Source organism: Astatotilapia calliptera, chromosome 1 (genome assembly GCF_964374335.1).
Source record: "Astatotilapia calliptera chromosome 1, fAstCal68.1, whole genome shotgun sequence".
Taxonomy (NCBI): domain Eukaryota; kingdom Metazoa; phylum Chordata; class Actinopteri; order Cichliformes; family Cichlidae; genus Astatotilapia; species Astatotilapia calliptera.
The window spans coordinates 9,174,766-9,198,794 of NC_137422.1; the positions used below are offsets into that span (position 1 = coordinate 9,174,766).

Here is a 24,029-nt window from a genome sequence, read left to right on the forward strand (position 1 = left end):
TCCCTTCCTTGAAGAGCCAGTAGATCGTGAAGCCCAAATTCTCCGCAGAGCTCTCCGCCGGGAGAGAGTGATTAGAGCGCGTTCGGACATTTTATCATTTCCTGATGATTTTCTGTGTGAACGTTACCGTTTTTCAGCACAATCTACAATTTATTTGGATAACATCCTCAGGCCATATATTACGCATGTGACACATCGCGGACATGCTCTCAGTTCATTGCATATTATTTGTATTGCACTTCGGTTTTTTGCAAACGGGAGCTTTCTGTATAATATTGGTGACGCTGAGCACGTTTCCAAGGCTACCGTCTGTCGGGCAGTCAGGAATGTTACAGTTGCACTGAAACGTCTCCTGTACTCGTTTGTGGTGTTCCCCGGTCATAGACCCACAAGATTTATCAAAGAGGGATTCCACAAAATTGCAGGTATCAGGATGACCAAAACGTAATGTATGATGTGGTGATACCTGGACTACTACTTAAATTCTACATTTATTTTCAGGGTTCCCAGGCGTGTATAGATGGCACTCACATTCCAATCATTGCTCCTTCAGTAAATGAAGGAGACTATGTGAACAGGAAATCCTTCCACAGCATTAATGTGCAGGTACATAGTTCCCTGTAGCATGTCAAACTAACAAATTATTTCATTATAGTAATGGATGCTAATTTGTGTTCTCTGCACTGTGAAGATCATATGTGATGCTGCCAACATTATCACAAATGTGGAAGCCAAGTGGCCAGGCTCTGTCCATGACTCACAAATATTCCGTGAATGTACACAAAATTTGGACATGGTGAGTTGAAAATACTTTAAAATATATAAAGACCAATTGCTTCAGGGACATTTGAACTGAAGTGTATCCTTCTGTCTTAGGAGAGTTCACTGGCTACTTGCTTGGTGATAGGGGGTATCCATGTTTACCCTATTTGCTTACCCCTTACCCTGACCCGGGCCCACAGCAGCGATATAATCTGGCTAATTGCAGGACAAGAGCCAGAATTGAAATGACTATCGGAATGCTTAAGGCCCGGTTCCAGTGCCTGCAAAGACTCAGGGTCACCCCAGAAAGGGCATGTGACATTATTGTGGCATGTGTGATTCTTCACAACATTGCCACAATTAGAGGAGAACACTGTCCTTCTGAACCAAACATCAGCAGTGATCCAAACCATGAACATCCTGACCCTCCCACGGACATACAAGATGGAAGTGCAGTCAGAGACACCATATGTCACAATCATTTCCTTTGACCCATCACCTCAACATGTTGAAAGAAGAATAAACAGGTTTTTTGTTCAACTGGCTTTATTGGTCGCCTGTATTTCCTGTACACAAAGTATTAAAAGATGTAAACCTCATAAAGTGTCTCTGTTGCTTCCTCCTCTGTAACAGCTGTCAATGTTTCTTCATTATTTTCCTGCAGTAAAGAAATAAACAACATTGCTGTTCTACTGTAAACTCATATAATCTGTGGAGTATTACTCACAACTGCATGTTGGTCTGGCTCAACAGGAGGCTGCACCAGATGCAGTACACCACCACCATCAACTGATAGAATATGAGGTTTATACAGGTCACTTATAACTTACAAGGGACCAAATGGCAATTAACAAACATATAGCACTCACCTTACACTTCATTGTCATTATGCTCTCAAAGACAACCAAGACTGAGGGAAGGCAAAATCAGTAGGAAAATAACTTCACTACAAAATAATCCATTATGGTAAAGAGTTTATCAAATGAATGAGTAGCACTGCAAAGGTGACTGTGAAGAAAGGATGTATGCACATCATGTATTATTTTGGATTTACCCCTTATGTAGGCACTTGTGTCTTGCGGGGTTATTGCCTCAGAGGATGTCCCCGCAGAGATGCCTTCGGCCACAGGGCGCCCACTGTTTTGGCTGAGGGCCAACTGCTCAGCCTCTGTGAGTGGTGGTGGTGGAGGACCCCCACCTGTTTTTCGGGCCTCCGCTTTTTTTCTGTTGGCTATAACGGGCCACATTTGAGCATACAGAGTAAGCAAATATGTACTTGTAATGTGCTCAGATAATTTCAATAAGTGCTTACAGAAAGAAAATTAATGTAGCCTCTAACTGCAATTGATTTACATGGGACAAACAGACCAAGCACTATGGCTCATAATACAATTACACCTTACCTGTTTGGACTATATTTTTATATTTCATTTTTACTTGCTGCCAGGCACGTTTGGGGCCTGTTGGGTTGCACCTGCGCTCACATCACATCACAAAATAAAATGTATAAAATAACAAATAAAATAACATATGATAAAATAACGTGTTAAATGGGTGGAAATCCCTCGATCAATGTTTAAATTAACACTCACGCATTGACTCTGTCGGCTATGTTTTGCCATGCATGCTCCCTTCCTTTGGCACCTGAGGCTGTGTTACTTTTTTTCTGCAAAATTTGCATGTTATCGGCATATGCTGCCATCAGAATTTCGGCCTCAAGCGCTGTAAAATACATTGACCGCGCCTTCTTTCCCTCCGTCTCCATGGTGACTCGCTTACTCTGTGCTCCGCTTATCAGGGCTTTATGTATCCTCGTCCGCGCGCTTCACTTGGGGTTAAAGCAACTCCGCGTTGATTGAACTAATTGTTATCAGCCTTTCTGAAACCGAATATTCCGAGTTGGACAGTTCGGGATTACTCAACCCTGCGTATCGTTTTTCACTCTGAGTTTTCTAAACCGGCTTCCTGAAACAGGGCCCTGTACTCTGTAGTTAAGTGTTAGACCTTTGCTGAAGACCTCTGAAAGGTCCAAACACCTAATTACAATGTATAGATGACAACTCGGGAACCTTTCTAGACTTGTTTTGTTGATACCTAAACATTTAGCATATAGATGAAACTATTAATTAAATCATAATTAATCAAATTAATTAGGTCCAAAACGCAATCTAAATGGTGCCATTAAATTCAAATTAATATTGTCAATTGAACCTAAAGCAATACAGTTAATAAAATGAACGAAGTGTTTAAATTCTAATTAATGGTGTTAAATAGTAACAACGAAAGGAAAGCTGTTGCTTTTATAGAACAATTTCACTTCTGATATACATCACCATTGAAATTGCAGATAACAACCATATTGATTTGTTTAATTGACCAGGTTTTGTGGAAAAGATTGCCTTAACTTTGTCAATTAAATCCAACGTTTTATTTCTTAGAGTGTGTATAGCAGGCGGATGTTTGCCATGGTGCAGGTGTGCCGCAGCGGTCAGTGGAAGAATCCGCAGTTTGTCTGTGAATTTCCCATTCCTTGATAGCGTACTCGGTACTTGTTAAGTGTTTTTTTTGCTGTAAAATTAACGCAGTAGTAACGCAGTAATGCAGTGTACTACGCAAGTTTGAATATAAATAGAATTTCTTTATCAATAAAGTTTTCATTTTTCTACAGCAAGAGTCTGATGGTGACAGATATGAGGAAACTGCCCCTGACATCTCTCTTGGTCATGTTGAAGTGGATTATGCCCCTCCACTTAATAGGTCAAGGGACTCTGCATTAATATTTCGCCACAGAAAACACACCAACTCAAAAGGCAAAGGAAGAAGTGAATCAACACAGGGAAATTGAACCTGTTCCACTTTCTGAGGATCCTTTGATCTGGTGGGAGGCCCATGAAGGGGAATATCCTCTTTTGGCTCTCCAACCTGTTAAGGTTCAAATATTGAGGAAGGAGAGTACAAACAACCATGGTCCAACAAGAGCTTGGTCAAATTGATTTTAATGAATACACGCGTGGGAAGACCAGTGCCTGTCCGCAGACAGAAATTGATCTTCGACTTAATCCAAGCATAAACAGATATTTTATACCATCAGGGTTTGAATTAATGACGCCCCTTCATACGTCACAGACAGAATATATGCATACGTCAAATCAAAACCACAATGACTTTTAACACAGTTTAAAAGAACATTATCTCTGTCTCGTCTGGAACACGAGCCCTACATCCTGCAAGACACTGTTCCTCTTTTGCAAGAAACTGTTCCCCTTTTGCAGAGACAAATATGACAAACCTCTCACCTATAAATGAGTCTAACTAGTGTGTGTGTGTGTGTGTGTGTGTGTGTGTGTGTGTGTGTGTGTGTGTGTGTGTGTGTATGTGTGTGTGTGTGTGTGTGTCGACCTTACATGCTCTCTCAATTCACCCGTTGCACTTCTGACCTTTCACCAGAACAGAGGCTCATCCTTATGTGTAACAACCTAACCGAAACTATATGTACTATGTTGAATAAATGTTATAATCAAGAACTTCTGCTAAAAGCTTAATAAAATAATATAAAAGTATAACAGACGATTTGAATAACCTAGTTATTCACATAGCCTCGTCTAACCAGCTCCTCAGAATAATCTGCACTTAGACCCTGCTTTCGGTTTCACTTCTGCAAACGCACGCTCTGCAAACCTGCAGTTTCCTGTCACTCTGACTCTGTACAGAGTGTACTCAAAATCAACAGAATCAGCACATACACACTTAAGATTATAACAAGCATTCAAAAGCATTTAAGATTATAGATTCAACTCAACAGTTTAAAGTGGTTATCACTGCACCTGTAATAAAGGCTAATCGGGTGCCAATATGTTTAAACATCTGAATGCACTATCAGTGCTGATGATGAGTATTAACAATAGCAGCAAAATATCTCTCCACTCTCTATACTCCCTCTCTCGACCTCTGGAACTCCAGAGGTCGCAATACATTGTGTTGGGTCACTCCTCGGCCCACTCAGCTGCTTCCATGTCCATCCATGGCATCCATGCATAACATTAGGTTTCTCTCAGTCCCTCTCTTGTGGTCCATCAGGCCTCGGGCCTCCAGGATCCTCACCCCCCTTCTGGTCGCCGAGATCTTCTGCAAAGCAAACAAAACACCTTTTCCTGCACCTCCCTAACTTAACATGTTTGGGACTCTTTAATCAAAAGCATGATCCTAATTATGTTCTTTACTTATTGACTTGTATTTATGTATATTCCTCAACATTACTCATCATTTTAAAACTCTTAACACGCTGCTTTCACGTCCGGTTGCTCACTCTATTTTCCCTTATCTGATCATCAACATCCTGTACACAAACTGTCGCTGCTGCCAGTGCCTTCACTCTGACCTAAAGTCACCTTTTTAACAAGAAAATCATTATAAGCGCCTATTCTACTAAAAGCTCCAAGAGAAAACAACCATTTTAATCAATTAAGTTTAAGCATATAAGCAATTACTCATGCATACATTTTATCATAGCTAAACGCTGCCTTGAAACAACTCCTGTGTGTTAACACTAACTTCATTTTAACCTCACATTTCCTATGTTATAACCTGTTTTTGATATAGCCTTTTTATTTCATTTTGTTCCTTTTAATGTAACAATACCTCCTAATTCTAGTTTATCAGACTTAACCAAAATATATGCTTTCCTTCCTTTGGTCCTTCTTTAAAGCAAGAAACTCCTACTCAGTTCCTCTTTTCTTTCACTTGTTACAGGGCCAGCTCAAGTTCAGTTAAACGCGAAATTAATTTGAGGCCTTTTGCCTGGAATCAATACTGTCATGTGTGTTTATCGAGTCTATATGTCTGTGTAATGGAGACCAGGGGTTCCATTACCTGGTTGGTATTGTTAATAATAAATTGTTGGATTGGGAATTTAAAATATGGTAATAAAGAAAACACATTAGTTCTTATGGAGTCTTTTATTAGGTTATTTGACATACGATTAAATTGACAGCTTGTAACAGAAAAGAGACAGTGGGACTGGCCATCCTACCTGTGTCGGAGAAGAGCCAAAGTTAGAGCTGTTTGCAGTTAATCATTTATCAATAACCTAAACATATGTGAAATGAGAACTTGTAAAGGTACTCACCTGTCCTGGTTGCTTCTTGCAGGATGTGGAGCAAAAGAGTGAAAGCGGCTCAATCATCTGAACTGATGATCTTGGAGCAATTTCTGAGGATGGTCCACCCAGATCTGGAGGTGTGGATCAGGGAACGTGCCCCCAAATCTGCAGAGGAGGCTTCACAGCTGGCGGAAATCTTCATCTCTGCCAGAACAGGATCGAGAGGAACCACCTTTGGCCGGGACAGCTTCATGACTGGACAAAGTAAGTCTGATTGGGGTGTAAGGAGTGGTGGTATAGGCCAGAGTAGAAGTTATCCTGGAAGCAGACATTTTGTTTCTGGTAAAAGTAACAACACTAAAAAGTCACATTCAGGTTCAAAATCAGATGTTAGATGTTATCACTGTAACCAGATAGGCCACACTCAGTATACCTGCCCAGCAACAACACAAAGTAGGCCATCCCTTTTGTGCTCAGCCCCCAGACCCACATTGCCAGGTCCTGATCATGAAGCAGTGAGAACAACACCTGTACTTGTTAATGGTCAGCGTGAAGAAGCACTCTTAGATACAGGGAGCTTTCAGTCAGTGGTTTTGGCTAGTTTAGTACCAAGAGAGCTATGGAGTGACACAAGGACTAAAATAAGCTGTGTACATGGTGATGAGAAGGATTATCCCATGGCTGAGGTGTATTTGACTGTAGGTGGCCAGACATTTCTCCTGCCAGTGGCTTTAGCACCCAGACTAGCATATGCAGTGATATTGGGATTAGATATACCTACACTGCTAGATTTGGTGTCTAATGAAGTTCCGGGACATTTGCATACAGTTCATGTAGATCAGGACCACAACATACAGAAGCAAGACATTATTCTGCAGGCACAGCCAGAAAGTGCAATCCCCAGTTTGATCACCACAAGAGCTCAGAGTGCAAATGACCCGTTAAAAGAGCTACCTTTCTATGATGAAGAATTAGAAGTAAGCCCAGCAAAACCAGCTAAATCTCGAGCGCAAAGACGAAGAGAAAAATTTAGGGGTTCATCCAGGTTAGAGGGTGTAGACCAGAGCCCCAACCTCCCTCTGGAACTTGATATCCCACCAGATATCTCTTCACTTCAACGGGCAGATCCATCATTAAAATCCTGGTTTGATAAGGTTGATGGACAGGTGCGAGGGACAGTAGATGTGTTGGCAGATGCAACCTATGTGTTGAGAAATGGTGTCCTTTATGAGTGTAAAGGCAAGACTGAAGCCATAGCATTACCACAGGCACTAAGAAACAAAGTCATGGAACTTGGTCATTCTGTACCTTGGGCAGGCCATCTTGGTTTTCAGAAATCTCTACATAGGATTGCAAGCCATTTTGTCTGGCCTGGCATGTACACTCAACTACAGCAGTTTTGTAAGTCGTGTCAGATATGTCAGCTCACCCTAAATAAAGGAGTGGCCCGTGCCCATCTTCAGCCATTGCCTGTCATAGATACACCTTTCGAAAGAATAGGAATGGATGTAGTGGGGCCCCTTGAAAGAAGCTCATCAGGTACCGTATTGTCACGACCATAAGGCGCACTTAAAAGCCTTAGATTTTCTTCAAAAAGTACGGCGCGCCCTATAGCGCAGTGTGCCCTGTGTGTTGTAAGGAGGACGTAGTAGAGAACACCATGAGAACACTAAAGGGTGAAGTGTGGGCGTTGATCGTATATACCGGACAATCGCAAATACCTGTCTAAAAGGACAGGTATGTGCATTATGTGGAACATCGTTGTTTTAACAACCCTGAAAATGGCAAAGAGACACGCTTATGAAGCACAGTTTAAACTGAAGGCCATCAGCTATGCGGAGGAACATGGAAATCGAGCAGCGGCGAGAGAATTTAAGATTAACGAATCGATGGTTCGCAAATGGAGGAAGCTAGAAAACGAGCTCCGGCAGGTCAAGAAAACGCAGCTGAGTTTCCGCGGACATAAGGCGAGGTGGCCCGAGTTGGAGGAAAGACTCGAGCGGTGGATCATCGAGCAAAGAACGAGCGGGAGAAGCGTTTCGACGGTCACCATTCGGCTAAAAGCAGTTTCACTTGCTGAAGAGATGAACATTGAACATTTCCGAGGAGGTCCGTCTTGGTGCTTTCGTTTTATGAAACGATGCCATTTTTCCATCCGGAACAGGACTACGGTAGCGCAGCAACTTCCAGCGGATTATAAGGAAAAGCTGGCCATCTTCCGCTCCTACTGCAGCAAACACATCCAGCCCAGCCACATCACAAACATGGACGAGGTCCCGCTCACTTTTGACATCCCGGTGAGTCACACTGTGGAGAAGAAGGGGACCAGCACGGTAGCGATACGCACAACGGGGCACGAAAAGTCTTCTTTCACTGTTGTGCTTGGCTGCCATGCTAATGGACAGAAACTGCCGCCTATGGTGATTTTTAAGAGAAAGACTTTGCCTAAAGAGAAGTTTCCAGCAGGAATCATCATTAAGGCAAATGAAAAGGGCTGGATGGATGAGGAAATGATGAAAGAGTGGCTGAGGGAGGTGTATGTAAGGAGACCAGGTGGTTTTTTCCACGCATCACCATCGCTCTTAATCTGTGACTCTATGCGTGCCCATCTCACAGCCGATGTGAAAAAAGTAGTGAAACAAATGAACTGTGAGCTTGTTGTCATTCCGGGAGGCCTGACAAAGGAACTCCAACCGCTGGACATCGGTGTGAACCGCCCGTTCAAAGTAAGGCTGCGAGCGGCCTGGGAGTGATGGACACCACAGTTTCACCAAGAGTGGAAGGCAGCGCCGGGCGAGTTACGCCACAATTTGCCAATGGATTGTAGATGCTTGGGCTAACATGTCTGCTGGCACTGTTGTTCGAGCTTTCGCAAAAGCCGGCATCATTTCCGAGGAGCCGCACGGCACGGAAAGTGACTCTGACAGTGAAGAAAGTGAACCTGGCATGTTTGATGGAGATTTAGCGCAGCTGTTCAATTCAGACACAGAGGATGAGGACTTCCATGGGTTTGATTGATGATAAAAATGTGAGTACCAAACTTCGTTTTGCTCCTGCTTTATTTTTAAATACGCACACTTGTATGCTTGTGTGTTGTTGATGATGACGATTACCGGTAATAGAAATGTGAGTAAGGTACCGAACTCAGGTTTGCTCCCGCTTTATTTTTAAATACGCATACGGTACTTGTATGCGCCCTATGATCCAGTGCGCCTTATGTGTGTGTTAAATACAGTAATGGCACACATAACTGAGACTGCGCCTTTTAGCACAGTGCGTCTTATGGTCGTGAAAATACGGTAATCATTACATCTTGGTCATTTGTGATTATGCCACTCGTTATCCTGAGGCTTTCCCCCTAAGATCAATGAAAGCGAGACAGGTTGCCAATTGTCTCCTGCAGTTGTTTTCTAGAGTAGGTATAGCTAAAGAGTGTCTGTGAAGGTTCTCAGTCATCCAGGTCATCGTAGTCAAAGGAGCTTGCAAAGAAAAGCGTCTGGACTTCTTTAAGTTGCTTGAAGACGTTTCACCTCTCATCCGAGAAGCTTCTTCAGTTCTAAGGTCAAATGGTGGAGAGTCCCAGATATAAACCTAGTGGGAGTGACCCCCCACAGAGGGACAAAAGGACCCCCTGATGATCCTCTAATCGCCTGAGCCAAGGTGTGAAATTGGGTGTGGGACCCAATCAGCTCCTTGGAGGACAGGACCAACTTCACACCCGATCAGATCTGCACACTGTTAGACCTCTGCCTCACCACTACATATTTGAAGTACAACGAAGGCTTTTACAGACAAAAACATGGCTGTGCCATGGGCTCCCCCGTGTCACCTATTGTAGCCAACCTTTACATGGAGGAAGTGGAAAGGAAGGCTCTTGGCTCTTTCAAAGGAAGAGTACCCAGCCACTGGTACAGATATGTGGACGACACCTGGGTCAAAATCAAGACACAAGAAGTGGAATCCTTCACTGCGCACATTAACGCTGTGGATAAAAACATCAAGTTCACCAGGGAAGACACAAAGGACAACTGGTTGCCTTTCCTGGACTGCGCCGTGCACATTGAAGAGAACGGCAAACTTAACATCGAAATTTACCGGAAGCCCCCACACACGGACCAGTACCTCCTTTTTGACTCCCATCACCCTCTGGAACACAAACTTGGAGTAATTAGGACCCTACACCACCGGGCAGAACATGTTCCCTCTAAGCCTGAAGGAAAAAAGAAGGAACACACACATGTAAAGGAAGCACTCAAAACGTGTGGCTATCCTAAATGGACGTTCTTAAAGTCAGCAAAGAGGCACAGAAAAGAAGACCAGACACCAGCGAAGGAGGATAAGAAGGACAGACGCAACAACATTGTCATCCCCTATGTAGCCGGTGTATCAGAAAAACTCAGGAGAGTTTTCTCCAAGCATGACATCCCGGTGCATTTCAGACCCAGCAACACGCTCAGACAAAAACTGGTTCACCCGAAAGACAAAACGCCAAAACACAAACTTAACAATGTGCTGTATGCTGTACAGTGCAGCGAGGAATGCCCAGACCTCTACATTGGAGAGACCAAACAGCCACTTCACAAGTGCATGGCACAACACAGAAGAGCCACCTCCACAGGACAAGACTCAGCAGTCCATCTGCATCTTAAGGATAAAGGACACTCTTTCGAGGATGCCAATGTTCACATTTTGGACAGAGAGGACAGATGGTTTGAAAGAGGAGTGAAAGAAGCCATCTATGTCCACTGTGAGCGACCATCTTTGAACAGAGGCGGGGGTTTACGACACCAACTCTCTGCCATCTATAATCCAGTTTTGAGATCCCTTCCCAGACGCCTTAACGCCCACTCACATCCTGGGCCATCTGACCTCAGGAATTCGCATGATAAGGTGGGGCCAGGTTTCACAATGAACACACCCGAAACTCTGGCTGATTGGGACCCACACCCAGTTTCCCACCTTGGCTCAGGCGATTAGAGGATCATCAGGGGTCCTTTTGTCCCTCTGTGGGGGGATACTCCCACTAGGTTTATATCTGGGACTCTCCACCATTTGACCTTAGAACTGAAGAAGCTTCTCGGATGAGAGGTGAAACGTCTTCAAGTAACTTAAAGAAGTCCAGACGCTTTTCTTTGCAAGCTCCTTTGACTACGATGACCTGGATGATTGAGAACCTTCACAGACATAATCCTAGATGCCACTAGATCATTTTGATGTTTGGGTCAAAGTATAGGATAGTATAGGAGGAGTTGCAGATGTAGCTTAGACTTTGGATAAAATGAATCAAGCTTTCACATTCACGGATTTACATCAATTGATCTTAATTGTAAAAATGAGCAATAGACTTTGTTGGTCTAAAACAGTTTTGAGCAGTTTATAATTTATGGATATGGCAGGTTATGCAGGAAATGAATGTAAGATAATGAAAATATCTTACATGAAATAAGATACTTTATTACTTTACTTTATTTATCCCAAGGTTGGGCTCACTATTTTTTTTCTTTTCAATAAGGTCTAATTCTGTCAACCAGCCATCCCTTTCTCCTCCATCAGAACGCCGCTTAAGAAGAAAATGACAGGGCTGTTTTCCCTAACAATGAGGTAGGAGCGTGGGCCAAGATGGTGGTGCTGTTGGTAGGAATGTGTGTGTGTGTCTGTGTGTGTGTGTCTGTGTGTGTGTGGGGGTGGGGGTGGGGGGGGGGGGGGCATTATTATTACAGAAACTGGATTTTGAATTGTGAGTTGACAACAAACGAGACTCTTCCATTGTAATCAGAGGAGGATTGATTTCACTTTGCCTGATTCTATTTTATACAAACTTGTATCAAGTGAAGGAGAGAGCATTTCCAGAAATCTTTCTAACTTATTGTTTTCCTTACCTTGTTGTTTTATCTGTAGGTATAAAAAACATAAAAATAACCATAATGTCCTCAATTGATTTTAGACTTTCTGGAAAACATTTTGGCTGCCACCATGTCAGTGTTTTGGAGCCAGACATTATTATTACTACCTACTAGCCCACTAGTGACCTAATCAATTGCAAGGAGGTTTTCAGTGCAGTACCATATACAGCTTTTTGACTAGTTTCACTACAGTGGCTTTTAGCATTGCAAGCAATAGCGGAATACACATTTTTCCCCATTGATTGATGGTTCCCAAAATGTTCACCAACAGCATTGTAAGCCTGCATGACTCGGGCTTTAGCAATCTTCATGAATTACCTATGTAAAGACATTTATCTGTTAATTGATGCTAAATATTGGTATACCTGTCAAAGGAAAAACAATGAAGTGAGGCCCAAACTTTATTTGATTTATTTAGTATTATTTTTAATATTATTATTTTTTATTAATTTCTCTAAGTAAAAAAGATGGAATCCTCTACTGTCTGCTGTTGGTCATCCTCTGTTCTACTTCCTTATATACAAGGTATGTATTAAGGCACTATTTTCAAAAACATATTGATACGTAATATCTATATGATGTAGCAACCTTTTCAAACAATTTATTTTGTTGTTATGTCTTGTGGTGCTTATTTGTGCTTATTTTTCCGGTATCAGATATTTAAGGAACACTATCCTAATGATAAAATTGCACCCTGAACGAGAACCAAGCCAGCGCATTAATTTGGATGACACATTTGACTTTGGGTAAGAGATATTCAAAATTTGGACACCATTGTCTGGTAATTATAATGTCCCATACTTGTATTTGATTTTTAAGATGTTGTTTTTAGTAGAATAAACACATGTAGCTTGTGCACACAATTTAGGAAACTTCTGCATCAAAGTACAGTTAAAATAAAATATTTTTGGAGGTTAATGTTACAATAGCACTTGTGACAAGCAGACAGTAACCAAATTTGAAAGTGTGTTAAAAAAAGAAGAAAGAAAAACCAGAGCGACATGATTAAAGAAGCATTTACACAATAAAACACAAACTAACTATAGAATAAAATAACCTGCTTGGGAGTATTCATAATAGGGCTGCCACGATTAGTCGACTAGATCCCAAGATCCCAAAAGACGCAGGAATAAGTAGTAGGATTTAAGAGTGTAATAACGGACTGAAACAGAAGATGGCAGCACTGCATGTACAAGGATGCCAGCTGCCGTTAAACCCCGAAGAAGAAGAAGCTGTGTCCCAGAATTCATAGCGCAGCCCAGCCTAGTTTCCAACAATGGCGGCAGCTAGTTAGTTTTAATATTACTCTTATTATTCTTTCTGGGTCACAAAATAAAGTTTAACATATTTTTAGGCGAGAATGTAGCTGTGTAAACTTCAAATATCTGCTCAGTTTATCAGGACGGCACATATTTTCAAAAGCGCTCCGACGTTTTCGGAGACGTCTGTTACCCACTAGCTCGATAGCTAGCCGGGGGCAAGGCTCACTAGAGCCCGTGAGAACACCGGACACCCAGCTAATCATTTTCAAACCCACTGCCGTCTTTCGCTACTCAGGTTAAACATGATATATAAGTCACTTAGATAACTTGAAAATGTTATAGTTTGGCTTTTTTTTTTTTTGTATTTTATTTGTTCCTGAGTAAATCGGTTTGGCTGAGATTAAAGTTATAGTTTTTACACAGCTGAATAAACCTCGAGCAGACAACTGATTATCAGAAGTGTGAGATGCTCGAGAATTTACTCCGGTTTCCTGTTATATTTTAGATAGCAAGGAGTTTATTAAACTTCACCAAAACAATCTGCAAATTTCATTAAAATTTAATAAACTATCATCTCGTCTTTATTTTTAGTTAGCACATACAGGGCTCTAGAGTGCGACCAATTTGGTCGCAAATGCGACCAAATTTTTCAGTGGTGCGACTAAAAAAAATATTTGGTTGCACCTGTGCGACCAACTGTTCGGGTAGCAAAAAAAAAAAAAAAAATCTGCAACCTTCCCTGTGGTCAACAACAGACACACATTTTGCCCCTATCGTGGACTAAACCAATCAGAGATAGTCAGGGGCGGGACCTCTCTGATTGGCCGTGGTCCAGTTGAAAGTGCAGGTGGAAGTGGGAGGTGAGTAGCTTGAATAAAGCGATATCAATTCATTAAATCCTGAATCGACTTTTAAACATAACTGTGTTTTGCCAGAAATGCCAGATTCTCAGATTAAAGCTCACAAAACCATTTCAACAACAACCAAACAGCAAATGAGAGCAGGTACACGGACTCCACACAAAGACGTAAACACAGACCTGACGCATCAGAATCAGCTTTGTCTTTCTCGGCTTTCTCACCCGATGGCCCGCAGACGGACACGCTGTCGGAGCTTAGCGATCCTGATGCGTCCGGTCCATGCTGTGTTTACGTCTTTTTGCGCTGATTCTGAGCTGCAGGTTTTGTCTCTCTCCAACCAAAATTCACCGAGCCAGCAGCAAAAGAAGCAGCAAACTGCGCTTCACATTTGATCAATGTCATCATGAAAATCTCCTTCATGTTTTTCTGTGTTTTATTCTCAGTTACTTTCACACAAAGGCATCTGCTGTGATGTTCACAATTCTGAAGAAGTCAGTACTGATAAATGATCAGAATTATAATATTTCTGACTCTCTGAGGCTAAGTTGAATCGAATCGGGACTTTGAAAACCGGAATCAAATGGATTATAGAAATCAGTGATGATACCCAGCCCTAGTGAGCAGCCTAGGCACGACAGAAGTGGATGTAGCTGTAATAGGAAAAGAACTATTGCTAACTTTTCTGTTAAGGCCTGATCCTTCTGAAATTCATAGCCAGTGCTCTGACACGGTGTCATCAATCTTTGAATGCTGAAAAAGCACAGTGTATCCAGAAAAACACATTATATTATATAAATTATTATAAAATTTGTGTGCGCCTAACTTTTGTGCTGGTACGCCCATGGCAAAAAGTTAGTCTAGAGCCCTGACATACCTTAAACACTTAAAGCTGTAAGCTAATGATAGTTATATAAGAGCAGATGCTGCTGGTGCGATAAGCTGTACGTTTTACGTCCAATGGATTTGATTAGTTGACTAATCGCAAAAATAATCGGTGACTAGTCAACTATCAAAATAATCGTTTGTGGCAGCCCTAATTCATAAGTAAGATTTTTTTGTGTTTTAATTTGTTTTGTTCTTTTAATCCAGGGCCAGACCAGCAGTTCAGACATCAACATCTTGGAATGCTCCTATCATCTGGGAGGGAATGTTTGATCCAAATCTTTTTGATCAAAAGCACATAGGAGAAAAGTCATCAGTGGCCCTTACTGTGTTTGCTGTGGGACGGTCGGTTCCTCCATAAAAACTGTATTCCTTGGCTATTATACAGTGGTGCCTTCTAGTTAATAGAATTGAATAGAATGAATAAGAAATGTAGGCATGCCTACATGGCTGAATCAGTTCAACATGGCGAATTTAAACTGTAAATTCACTAGCCAACATAAGTAATCATGAGGTGGTGACTCTAGTTTTAGTTTATGGGGGGAAATATGCCTTATACCCCTGCAAAAGGGTTGCAAATGCATACGATAAGATCCACAAGCACAAACAAATGTTTACAAATGTGTACATGGATTTCTGTGTAACTTTTGAGGAGTCACAAATATGTGCTCCAATTCATGCTCAAATACAAAGAAATTTGGCCAAATTTGACCAAACTGTTTTGAAATCCAGACATCTAAACCTGAATAAATTTGCGCACAGACATCAACGGTTAATATTATTATTATTATTATTATTATTATTATTATTATTATTATTAGCATTATAGTCATGTCTAGGTCTTTTCTTGCTTTCTTGCATGTTGCCTTCTTTGTTGCTATTTTTTTTTTTAGCTTTTAAAAATGTAATTGGTAATTAGTATCTGGAGTAGTTGGCCTTTATGACCCATAACCAATAAACACCAGCTTGCCTTGCTGTTTGTTGGGTGTGGACGATTGAACCTTGGCTCAGATTGAAATAATTACTTTTGGTGCATCAAAGATAGTGAAGAAATATACAAACAGGATGGTTTTTGTATTGTTTTGCAATAATTTACAAATAAAAAAATCATTTGTTTTTCTCTGTCTCTCATTAAGGTACCTGGATGCCTACCTCAAGACTTTCCTCATCTCAGCAGAACAACATTTTATGTTGGGATTACCAGTGACGTATTATGTGTTTACAGACTTACCAGACAAAGTACCAAACATCACACTTGCTTCTCACAGAAACATAAAGGTTATCCAGGTGGGAAAGCACACCAGGTGGCAAGACATTTCTATGATGCGAATGAGGACAATATCAGAAGCTATACAGTCAGAGATCCGTCACAGATTTCATTATGTCTTCTGTTTTGATGTGGATCAGGAGTTTAAGGGGAGATTTGGGTCTGAGGCACTGGGTGATTCTGTGGCTTTGCTCCATGCCCACTATTATAAATTACCAAAAGCCCGGTTTACCTACGACAGAAACCCCAAATCTAAAGCCTTCATGGAAACTGGCGATTTCTACTACCATGCTGCTATCTTTGGAGGAACGTGGCAAAATGTAAAGCATTTGGTAGATGCCTGTTATCTGGCTATCATGGAGGATGAAATAAATGATGTGGAAGCTCTGTGGTACGATGAGAGCCATCTAAACAAGTACTTTTGGATTCATAAACCAAGCAGGCTGCTGTCTCCAGAGTACTGCTGGGACCAGAGCATTTGAGACAAGCAGGATATACTTGTCACCCGCCTAGTGTGGGCACCAAAACATTATGACACACTTCTTCGTACTGGCTAGATCGAAAATCAAAGTTGGAATTATTTTATAAGCAAGGGGCTAGCTTGTTAAACGTATATATAGACTTATTTTTATTGGATTATTTGACAAGTGAGCTAGTAGAATAGCTCGTCTTCCTTTTCTGAAAACTCATCTAATCCAGCTAGGTAAATCTAAATGCTTAGGCTTGGAGGACTGTTGTTCCTTTCTGTAATTATGTTGCAATATTATATATTATTTTGTAAATATTTTAGGTTGTGACTAAATCTGGAGACTTTAATTATAGCTTGGTGGCTAACAAAGGTGAAAATTCTGCTCATGTACTAAAATCTTAAAATACCATAAAGAGAAGCATATCCTCTGACCAGTAGGTTTTTGTGGAATATTTATGGTGTCAAGAAGACAGACAGAAGTGAATTAAAAGGCCTAAAATCCAACTTTCATGGGTGTAATGTAACAAAGAGTGCAGTGACAGAGATTTATGCTTGTGCTTTTGCTGATAGTTATTTTTGCTTTAATCAAATCATGACTCTAATCAAAATATGATCAAGAGGTAATAATTTAAAAACGAAGTGATTTTATTATGCATGGGCAATCAGAAGAAGTAATTTTTGGGTGTATTGTGATAAGGAGAGAAAGCAAATTCTAAGTTACAATGAAGTAATCAGAATTGAAAACTGTATGTGAAGTACAAAGCAATGTATTTCTAATCAAGATGATAAGAAGATGATAAGAAATCAGGCTAAAATTATGCACACTGAAGTGAAATTATGTTGAATAAATGTGACAATTGTAATAAAGTAACTCTTACTACAGAGATAAAGTGAGGCAGAGAAAGAACACTGAGATGTGCTCAACATCAAATGGTTGGACTGACAAAATACTGGATGATGGCCATGACATGAAGGAAAAGTGAAAAGAAGAAGAGGACTAAGACCCTTTGCAGATAACAGTAAATTACTTAAATAAGACATTCTATCTGCAATTAAAGGTAATTTTGTGGATATTCCCTTTTTTGGATTGTTTTTAAATTCTTTTTTAAAAACTACTTTTTAAGTAATTTTGCAGCAGTCATGAAAGAATGGGGTATAATAAGCATGCTGGTGTTTTGGAGAAGGTGACTATTGAAGATCAGTTGGAGAGGAAGAGTCTCGATAAAAATCCATAACTGTATGTAATGATGTGTCTGTGAGATGGTTAGAAATATTTGCTTCTCTAGTGGCTAAAATTTTATTTGTGAAGACATTCATTAAGTCATTTCTAGTTAAGGTTAAAGGAATGATTTGGTCAACAGAGCTGTGACTCACTGAGCTTAGCAATAGATAGCGAAGAGAAACTGATGAGTTTCTTGTATTTTCTTCAGCCAGAGATAAATAGTATGGAAATCTTTTTGTACCATTCTCCTCGTGTGTACACCAAGGAAAGTGGTACAAAAAGGAGGACTGATGTTTTGTTTGAATCAGAGTCAAACAAGAATACAACAGCAAGTTGAATTATGCAGTGATATAGTACTCCATATGTATCCATGTGTAGTTTGACCATATAGGCACTACTATAATTCTAAAGCAAAGAGGAGTGAAGTCCCTCTACATTTCTTTATCGACTCTACAACTAGTCAAGGGTAGGGATGGGTACCGGTATTGGTTCTGACATAAACGGTAGTAACCAGACCGAAAAGCAACGCACATTTCTGTGCTTTATTTCTGTGCTTTTTTTTCCCTGAGATGTCATACACTTTGGATTCCAGCCAATCATTTTACCTTTGCGAGCGTAGTAGGCGGGCCCAGATACGTACGTTCTTTTAGAGCAGAGCTACAGATTAAAAATTCCCAAAGTGAAGCGGTCAAAGTCTGGCTGTACTTCACAGCAAAAGATGCAAACTCAGCAGCCTGCAACAAGTGCTTTAAGGTGATACTGTGCAACCGAGGTAACTCCTTGAATCTGATGAAACACCTGGCGACGTATAGCATTTTGTTAAAAGCCGAGAAATGCGCCGTATTTGATAGCTTGCTGCGAGACCTCACACCGTGCACATCGACTGCGCGTGGGTTGCCTGTTGTCTGACCCAGAGTTAGCAACATCCCCCAAAAACCCGAAGAGTAGAGTCCTGGCCCCTAGCCCTGCCAGTGTAGCAGAAATGATGACGGATGATGATGGCAGCAGCAGCCGTTCTTCTCTGCATGAGTAGCCTAACGTTGTTCGTGTGTAATTTACGTTGAGTAGGCTAACCACGTTATTAAATTAATGCATGTAAGGTGAACTAGCAAACACTGTTGTAGTTACATGCGGCTGTCTTCTTGTTTGATGGCAGATACTCACTTCACCCTGGCCAAAAAGGCTAAAATGATCAAAGAAAAGGTGGAAAACAGCTAAACATGAGAGGTTTTTGGACAAAGTTTGTTTTTTCCATTGTTTAAGCACTGCTTCCAGCCAAGAGTGATGCCATAAATCCCCTATAGCTGCAGAAAAGGCTAACATTGTTATCTTTTTACAAAAAAACAGCTGAACATGAGAGGTTTTTGGACAAAGTTTGTGTTTTTTTTCCATTGTTTAAGCATTGCTTCCAGCCAAGAGTGATACCATATATGCCCTATAGCTGCAGAAAAGGCTAACATTGTTATCTTTTTACAAAAAAAACAGCTGAGCATGGGAGGTTTTTGGACCAATTTTGTGTTCTCCATTCTTTAAGCACCGGTTTGAGCACCGTTTAAGCACCGGCACCATTTCAAAAGTACCGGTTTGGCACCGGTATCGGATAAAACCTAAACGATACCCATCCCTACCCACCTGTGTACAAGCATGTGCAGCAGCTGTAGAGGCAGTGCAAAAATCTGCTGACATAGTTTTAGGACACACTCTGACTGTTAGAGTACCTCAAGCAGTAACTTTTATACTGCTACAAGCACATTTGCCTTTCTTAACACATGCTAGACAACTCTCCTATGCTGGCACACTGCTTTTGCAATCCCACATCAACATAGTGAGATGTGGACCTTTAAATCCTAGCACATTGTTGCCAACGCCTGTTGTGATATTTTGATACCATGGTAGCATTTACAGGATATTGTTTTATAGTGATATTATACAGGAAAACTGTTACTCAATAAGGCCCATTTACTAGTTGTTTTTCTCTTTCTCTGTGACCCAAGAATTAATGTGTAAGAATCACAGGATGGTACCTGAAGGTCGAAAACACCACAGAGATCACTTCCTTACTCCCATCCTCCCTTCTTTATCTCCTAGAAAAGAGCTTGTTAAAGGCCAGGTGGTTTGTTTCAGAATTCACTAATGAAAGAACTCTGTATTCTATGTCTAGGAGTGTATTTTGCTGGGATAATCATAAATTGTAGCTGAACTGATAAACTATACAAAGGATACTTCTTTGCTCAGAGGGCAGGAAGACGCTTCCTTATTTGGTCTGTACCGGTTTGAACTGAGAATCTGCTGACACACGAACCTTTTTCCTCTATATAAACTGTTGTCTGATGAATAAACCTTTGAGTTGATTTTGGGAAAGCAACCTGAAGCAGTCTGTGTTTCCTTGTTCTCCCAAGCTACTCCCGGCGCTGTAACTAACCTGCTGAACGGCATACCTGAGTGTTACTTTGAATAATTTTGAATCTTATGGGGTAAAGACAAAACTCTGCTTATAGGTGCCCACGCCTCGGAGGAAACCCGATCCACGGAGAAACCGGGGACCGAGATTTCTTTCAACGCCCATAGAGCGAAAAGCACATTGCTGCGTTGAAAAATTAGAAAAGGAAAACTAAGCCACGTGCTGACATTTACAGTACACCACAAGAAGGTTTCACTGACATCTTTGTTGACGGTTCAGCATCAAAAAATGCACTGGGGCGTAACTGTGTAGGATATGCAGTAACCACAACAGACACTATAGTGGAAGCAAGAGCCTTGCCACACATTCAGCTCAGAGTGCAGAACTGACTGCAGTAATCAGAGCATGTGAAATACATGAAGGACAGGACATTAACATCCACACAGACAGCCAGTATGTATTTGCGGCAGTTCACCACTTTGCAAAAATATGGGATAACAGAGGAATGGTTACCTCCTCTGGAAACCCAGTTCAGCATGCAGATTTGCTGAAGCAACTGTTACAAACAGTACAACTGCCGCGACATTTAGCAATTTGCAAACGTGCAGCACATCAGAAGGATGACAGCAGCCATAGCAACCACAGTCTTATTAACAACTCGTGAAAATCACACCATTCCACTGTCTGTAATGCAGGACGAACAAAAAGGAGCACCATCAAAAGGACAAAAGCAATGGCTAAAACACGGAGCAGTACTAGACACTGATGACATAATGAAAATAGCAGGAAAACCCATTCTTCCCAAATCATTACACAAAACAGCCGCTCTAGTGAGCCATGGTTTAAGCCATGTCTTATTAGGAGGGATGATCTTTATAATAAACCAACAATTCTACACTATAAATTTTGAAACTTCAGCAAAAGAATATGTGAGAACATGTATGACCTGCCAAAAACACAATACCCAAGGTAACTTAAGACCAAAAGGAGGACATTTTCCTACACCACCTCACCCATTTCATACAATTCACATGGACTTCATTGAATTGAATGAGTGTCAGAGCTCAAAATACGCTCTAGTAATTATAGATGTTTTCTCAAAATGGCCAGAAATCTACCCAGTGAAAAAAGCAGACGCAATCTCAGTTGCAAAGTGTCTATGCAACCATTTCATTCCAACATATGGAATTCCTACTCTGATAAGATCAGATAATGGAACCCATTTTGTAAATGACGTGATCAGCAAAGTATCTGAAGCACTAGGTTTCAGTTTGAAACACCATTGTGCCTACCATCCACAGAGTGCAGGATTAGTGGAGAGAACAAATGGCACTATAAAGCAAAGGCTCAGGAAAACGATGGAAGAAACTAGCAGACCATGGTCAGAATGTGTAGGCCTAGTCAAAATGTGGATGAGAATAGCACAAGGAAGTAACAAACTGTCCCCATTTGAAATTATACATGGGCGACCTTTTCCACTACCAGTTACTAGCGAGCCACTAGATAAATCAATCTGTGAAACCACTCTGGCGGATGGATGACTTGATTGTTGATAAACAGAGAAGTTGTTCTGAACAATAAACTGCCACAAGACTCTTTTTCACCTATTTCTTGCAGGTTGAAGCCAGGTGATTGGATCCTTGTCCGCGTACTCCAAAGGAAAAATTGGAGCTCGCCACGGTGGGAGGGTCCATACCAAGTGCTTCTGACCACTCCAACTGCCTGCAAAATAGTGGAGAGACCCTCCTGGATACATCAGAGCCACTGCAAAAAGGTCGAGGTCCCAGAGGATTCCACTTCCTCCACAGAAGTCAACTAGTAAGGGAAAGTTTCACCCTCACTTGGTTGCTTCAGTGGTGAGGGGTAAGTGCTGATTGAGCATTGCTTGCACTTCAACCTCCAGCCATTGGCCAACTCTGAGGGTGTGACGGACCTGTACACAGCCATGGGAAGGTGGACCCTCCTGGTTACCTTGACTACGACGCTCACCCTTACAGGACCCCAGCTGATGCCGGAAACCGTTGAACCTCGAGGCAGACAGAAAAGATGGACACACGACAACTCTCATCTAAGAGACATGACACAAGACCACATCCACCCGTGGATGAACAATGCCTGGTACCGTTTTATCCACAACAGGACAAAGGCAGAATCTGCAAATACACTGTTATGTCTGTTCTCATATGCCCAGTGCGTCGACACACCCCACACTATATGGTGAATATATGAACAACACTCAAGCAAAGTGTGCAGCTAGCTTTGCTGGCATTGGATTCCAACACAGCCAAATCACCACCAACAATACAATCTCACATGCTGTTGGACTTAGTAATGGAACATGTGATCAACTCTTCTGGATCGATTTCAATGTGACAAACACATTATACATCCATCCACTTCCCAGTGTTCCTGGACCAACTCCCAGGGAAGAACCACTCCATGTGTTATCAACAAGAGAAAGGTAACAGACCCCTTGGAAACACCACAAACTGTGTCCAAACTGCAGGCCATGGAGAGGGCGCCCCTGTGAATATGAGTGGACGGCATGTACTGGGTGCAAGGAATGGCCTGGCTATGTGGACAACGGGCATATTTCATACTGCCCCCAGGCTGGACAGGAACATGTGCTCCTATATTCCTGTCAGACCACACTTTCAGGATGACCGCAGTAAACACCACTTCTACAGCACTCCGGAAAAGAAGATCAACGTTCCCTAAACTTCAACCACATGACCCGATATGGGGAAGCGACGTACCCAAGGAATTCAAATTATGGACTACCGGACAGTAAGTACTCCATTCATTGTTCCCCTGGGTGGGAACTGGAAAAACATGTTGAGGATTGAAACTCTGGACTATTGTTTTGTACTCTTCTTGAAGGCTTCGTGCAAGATCAACGAACAGCAGAATGAGGAAAGCGATGCATTACGGATTGCAGTGATGCAACACCGAGTAGCTCTGGTGAGGTCGTACCTTCTCTTTGTTTTATGGTAGTGTAACCCAACCAGTGCAGGGGCCTCCCTACACCCCGGACTCTGCGTTGTGTAAGTTTGTGTTGGATTGGGGTGCACAGTAGAGAGACCAGTCGGACACAGGCGTTCAATTTGTGGCTCGGACCGTGCCGTTTATTCAGATGCTGGGGCAAACACCACTCCAACTCTGCTGCTGGCCCTTTGCAAATCACAGTAAACACTGAACCAAGATGGCGCGAATGAGAAATCTGAACTACGGTGTCCTGCAGAGGACAAATAGTCAAAATTGCTTAGCTCTACCATACATATGCAGCTCAACAGCGACACCTTGTGACTTATTCCAGTCACTGCCTTACAGTAGGATAAATGTAACTATGTCAGTTTTAGTCTAAGTGCCTTTTGTTTAGATGAACTGAAGTCCTTATGGGGTCACACTCTGACTCACTCTCATGCGAGCGCTCTGTGGCTGCATTTGCTGCAAGTAAAAACTGTGTGTTTCTCCTCTCTGATTCTCAGCTGAAGAAGTGTCTTAGAATACATCTCTTGACACTCAGAAACGCACTTCGAATCTCATTACGAATGACCCCGACGATGGCCTCCTCTCGCTGCCTTTTATTGAAAACGTTCACACAATAAACAATAGTTTACATGCACCTCCCCTCGTAACCCCCCTTGGTTACAAAGACAAGGCACTGTATGTGTGTGTGTGTGTGTGTGTAGGTGTGTGTGTTCTCTTCAGCACTGTAGCCAGGCTGACAAAAAGTCAGAGCTCTTTTGAGCCAACCATCCCTTTAACGTTAACTAGTAATGACTTCATGAACTTCTTCACAAATAAAATTTTTATCATTAGAGAAAAAATTACCAGTAATCATCCCACAGATGTAATATTATCTACAGCTACTCTTAGTACCATCGATGTTAAGTTAGACTC

General features: G+C 41.7%; 1 protein-coding gene across 1 annotated transcript; it reads left to right on the top strand.

Annotated features, from left to right (window-relative positions):
• The first annotated feature begins 6,104 nt into the window (after positions 1 to 6,104).
• Positions 6,105 to 17,576, top strand: LOC113016603 (N-acetyllactosaminide alpha-1,3-galactosyltransferase-like). Its single transcript, XM_080301887.1, has 6 exons — positions 6,105 to 6,124; positions 11,373 to 11,461; positions 12,223 to 12,288; positions 12,420 to 12,509; positions 14,975 to 15,112; positions 15,904 to 17,576. The coding sequence occupies exons 2-6, from the start codon at positions 11,433 to 11,435 to the stop codon at positions 16,514 to 16,516; spliced, it is 936 nt and encodes a 311-aa protein (XP_080158013.1). The 5' UTR covers positions 6,105 to 6,124; positions 11,373 to 11,432; the 3' UTR covers positions 16,517 to 17,576.
• Positions 17,577 to 24,029: the final 6,453 nt, after the last annotated feature.

Coding starts and splice junctions, on each gene's coding strand:
- LOC113016603 (XM_080301887.1), top strand. CDS start 11,433: ATGACAGGGCTGTTTTCCCTAACAATGAG. Junction 11,462..12,222: donor CTGTTTTCCCTAACAATGAG/GTAGGAGCGTGG, acceptor AATTTCTCTAAG/TAAAAAAGATGGAATCCTCT. Junction 15,113..15,903: donor ACTGTGTTTGCTGTGGGACG/GTCGGTTCCTCC, acceptor TCTCTCATTAAG/GTACCTGGATGCCTACCTCA.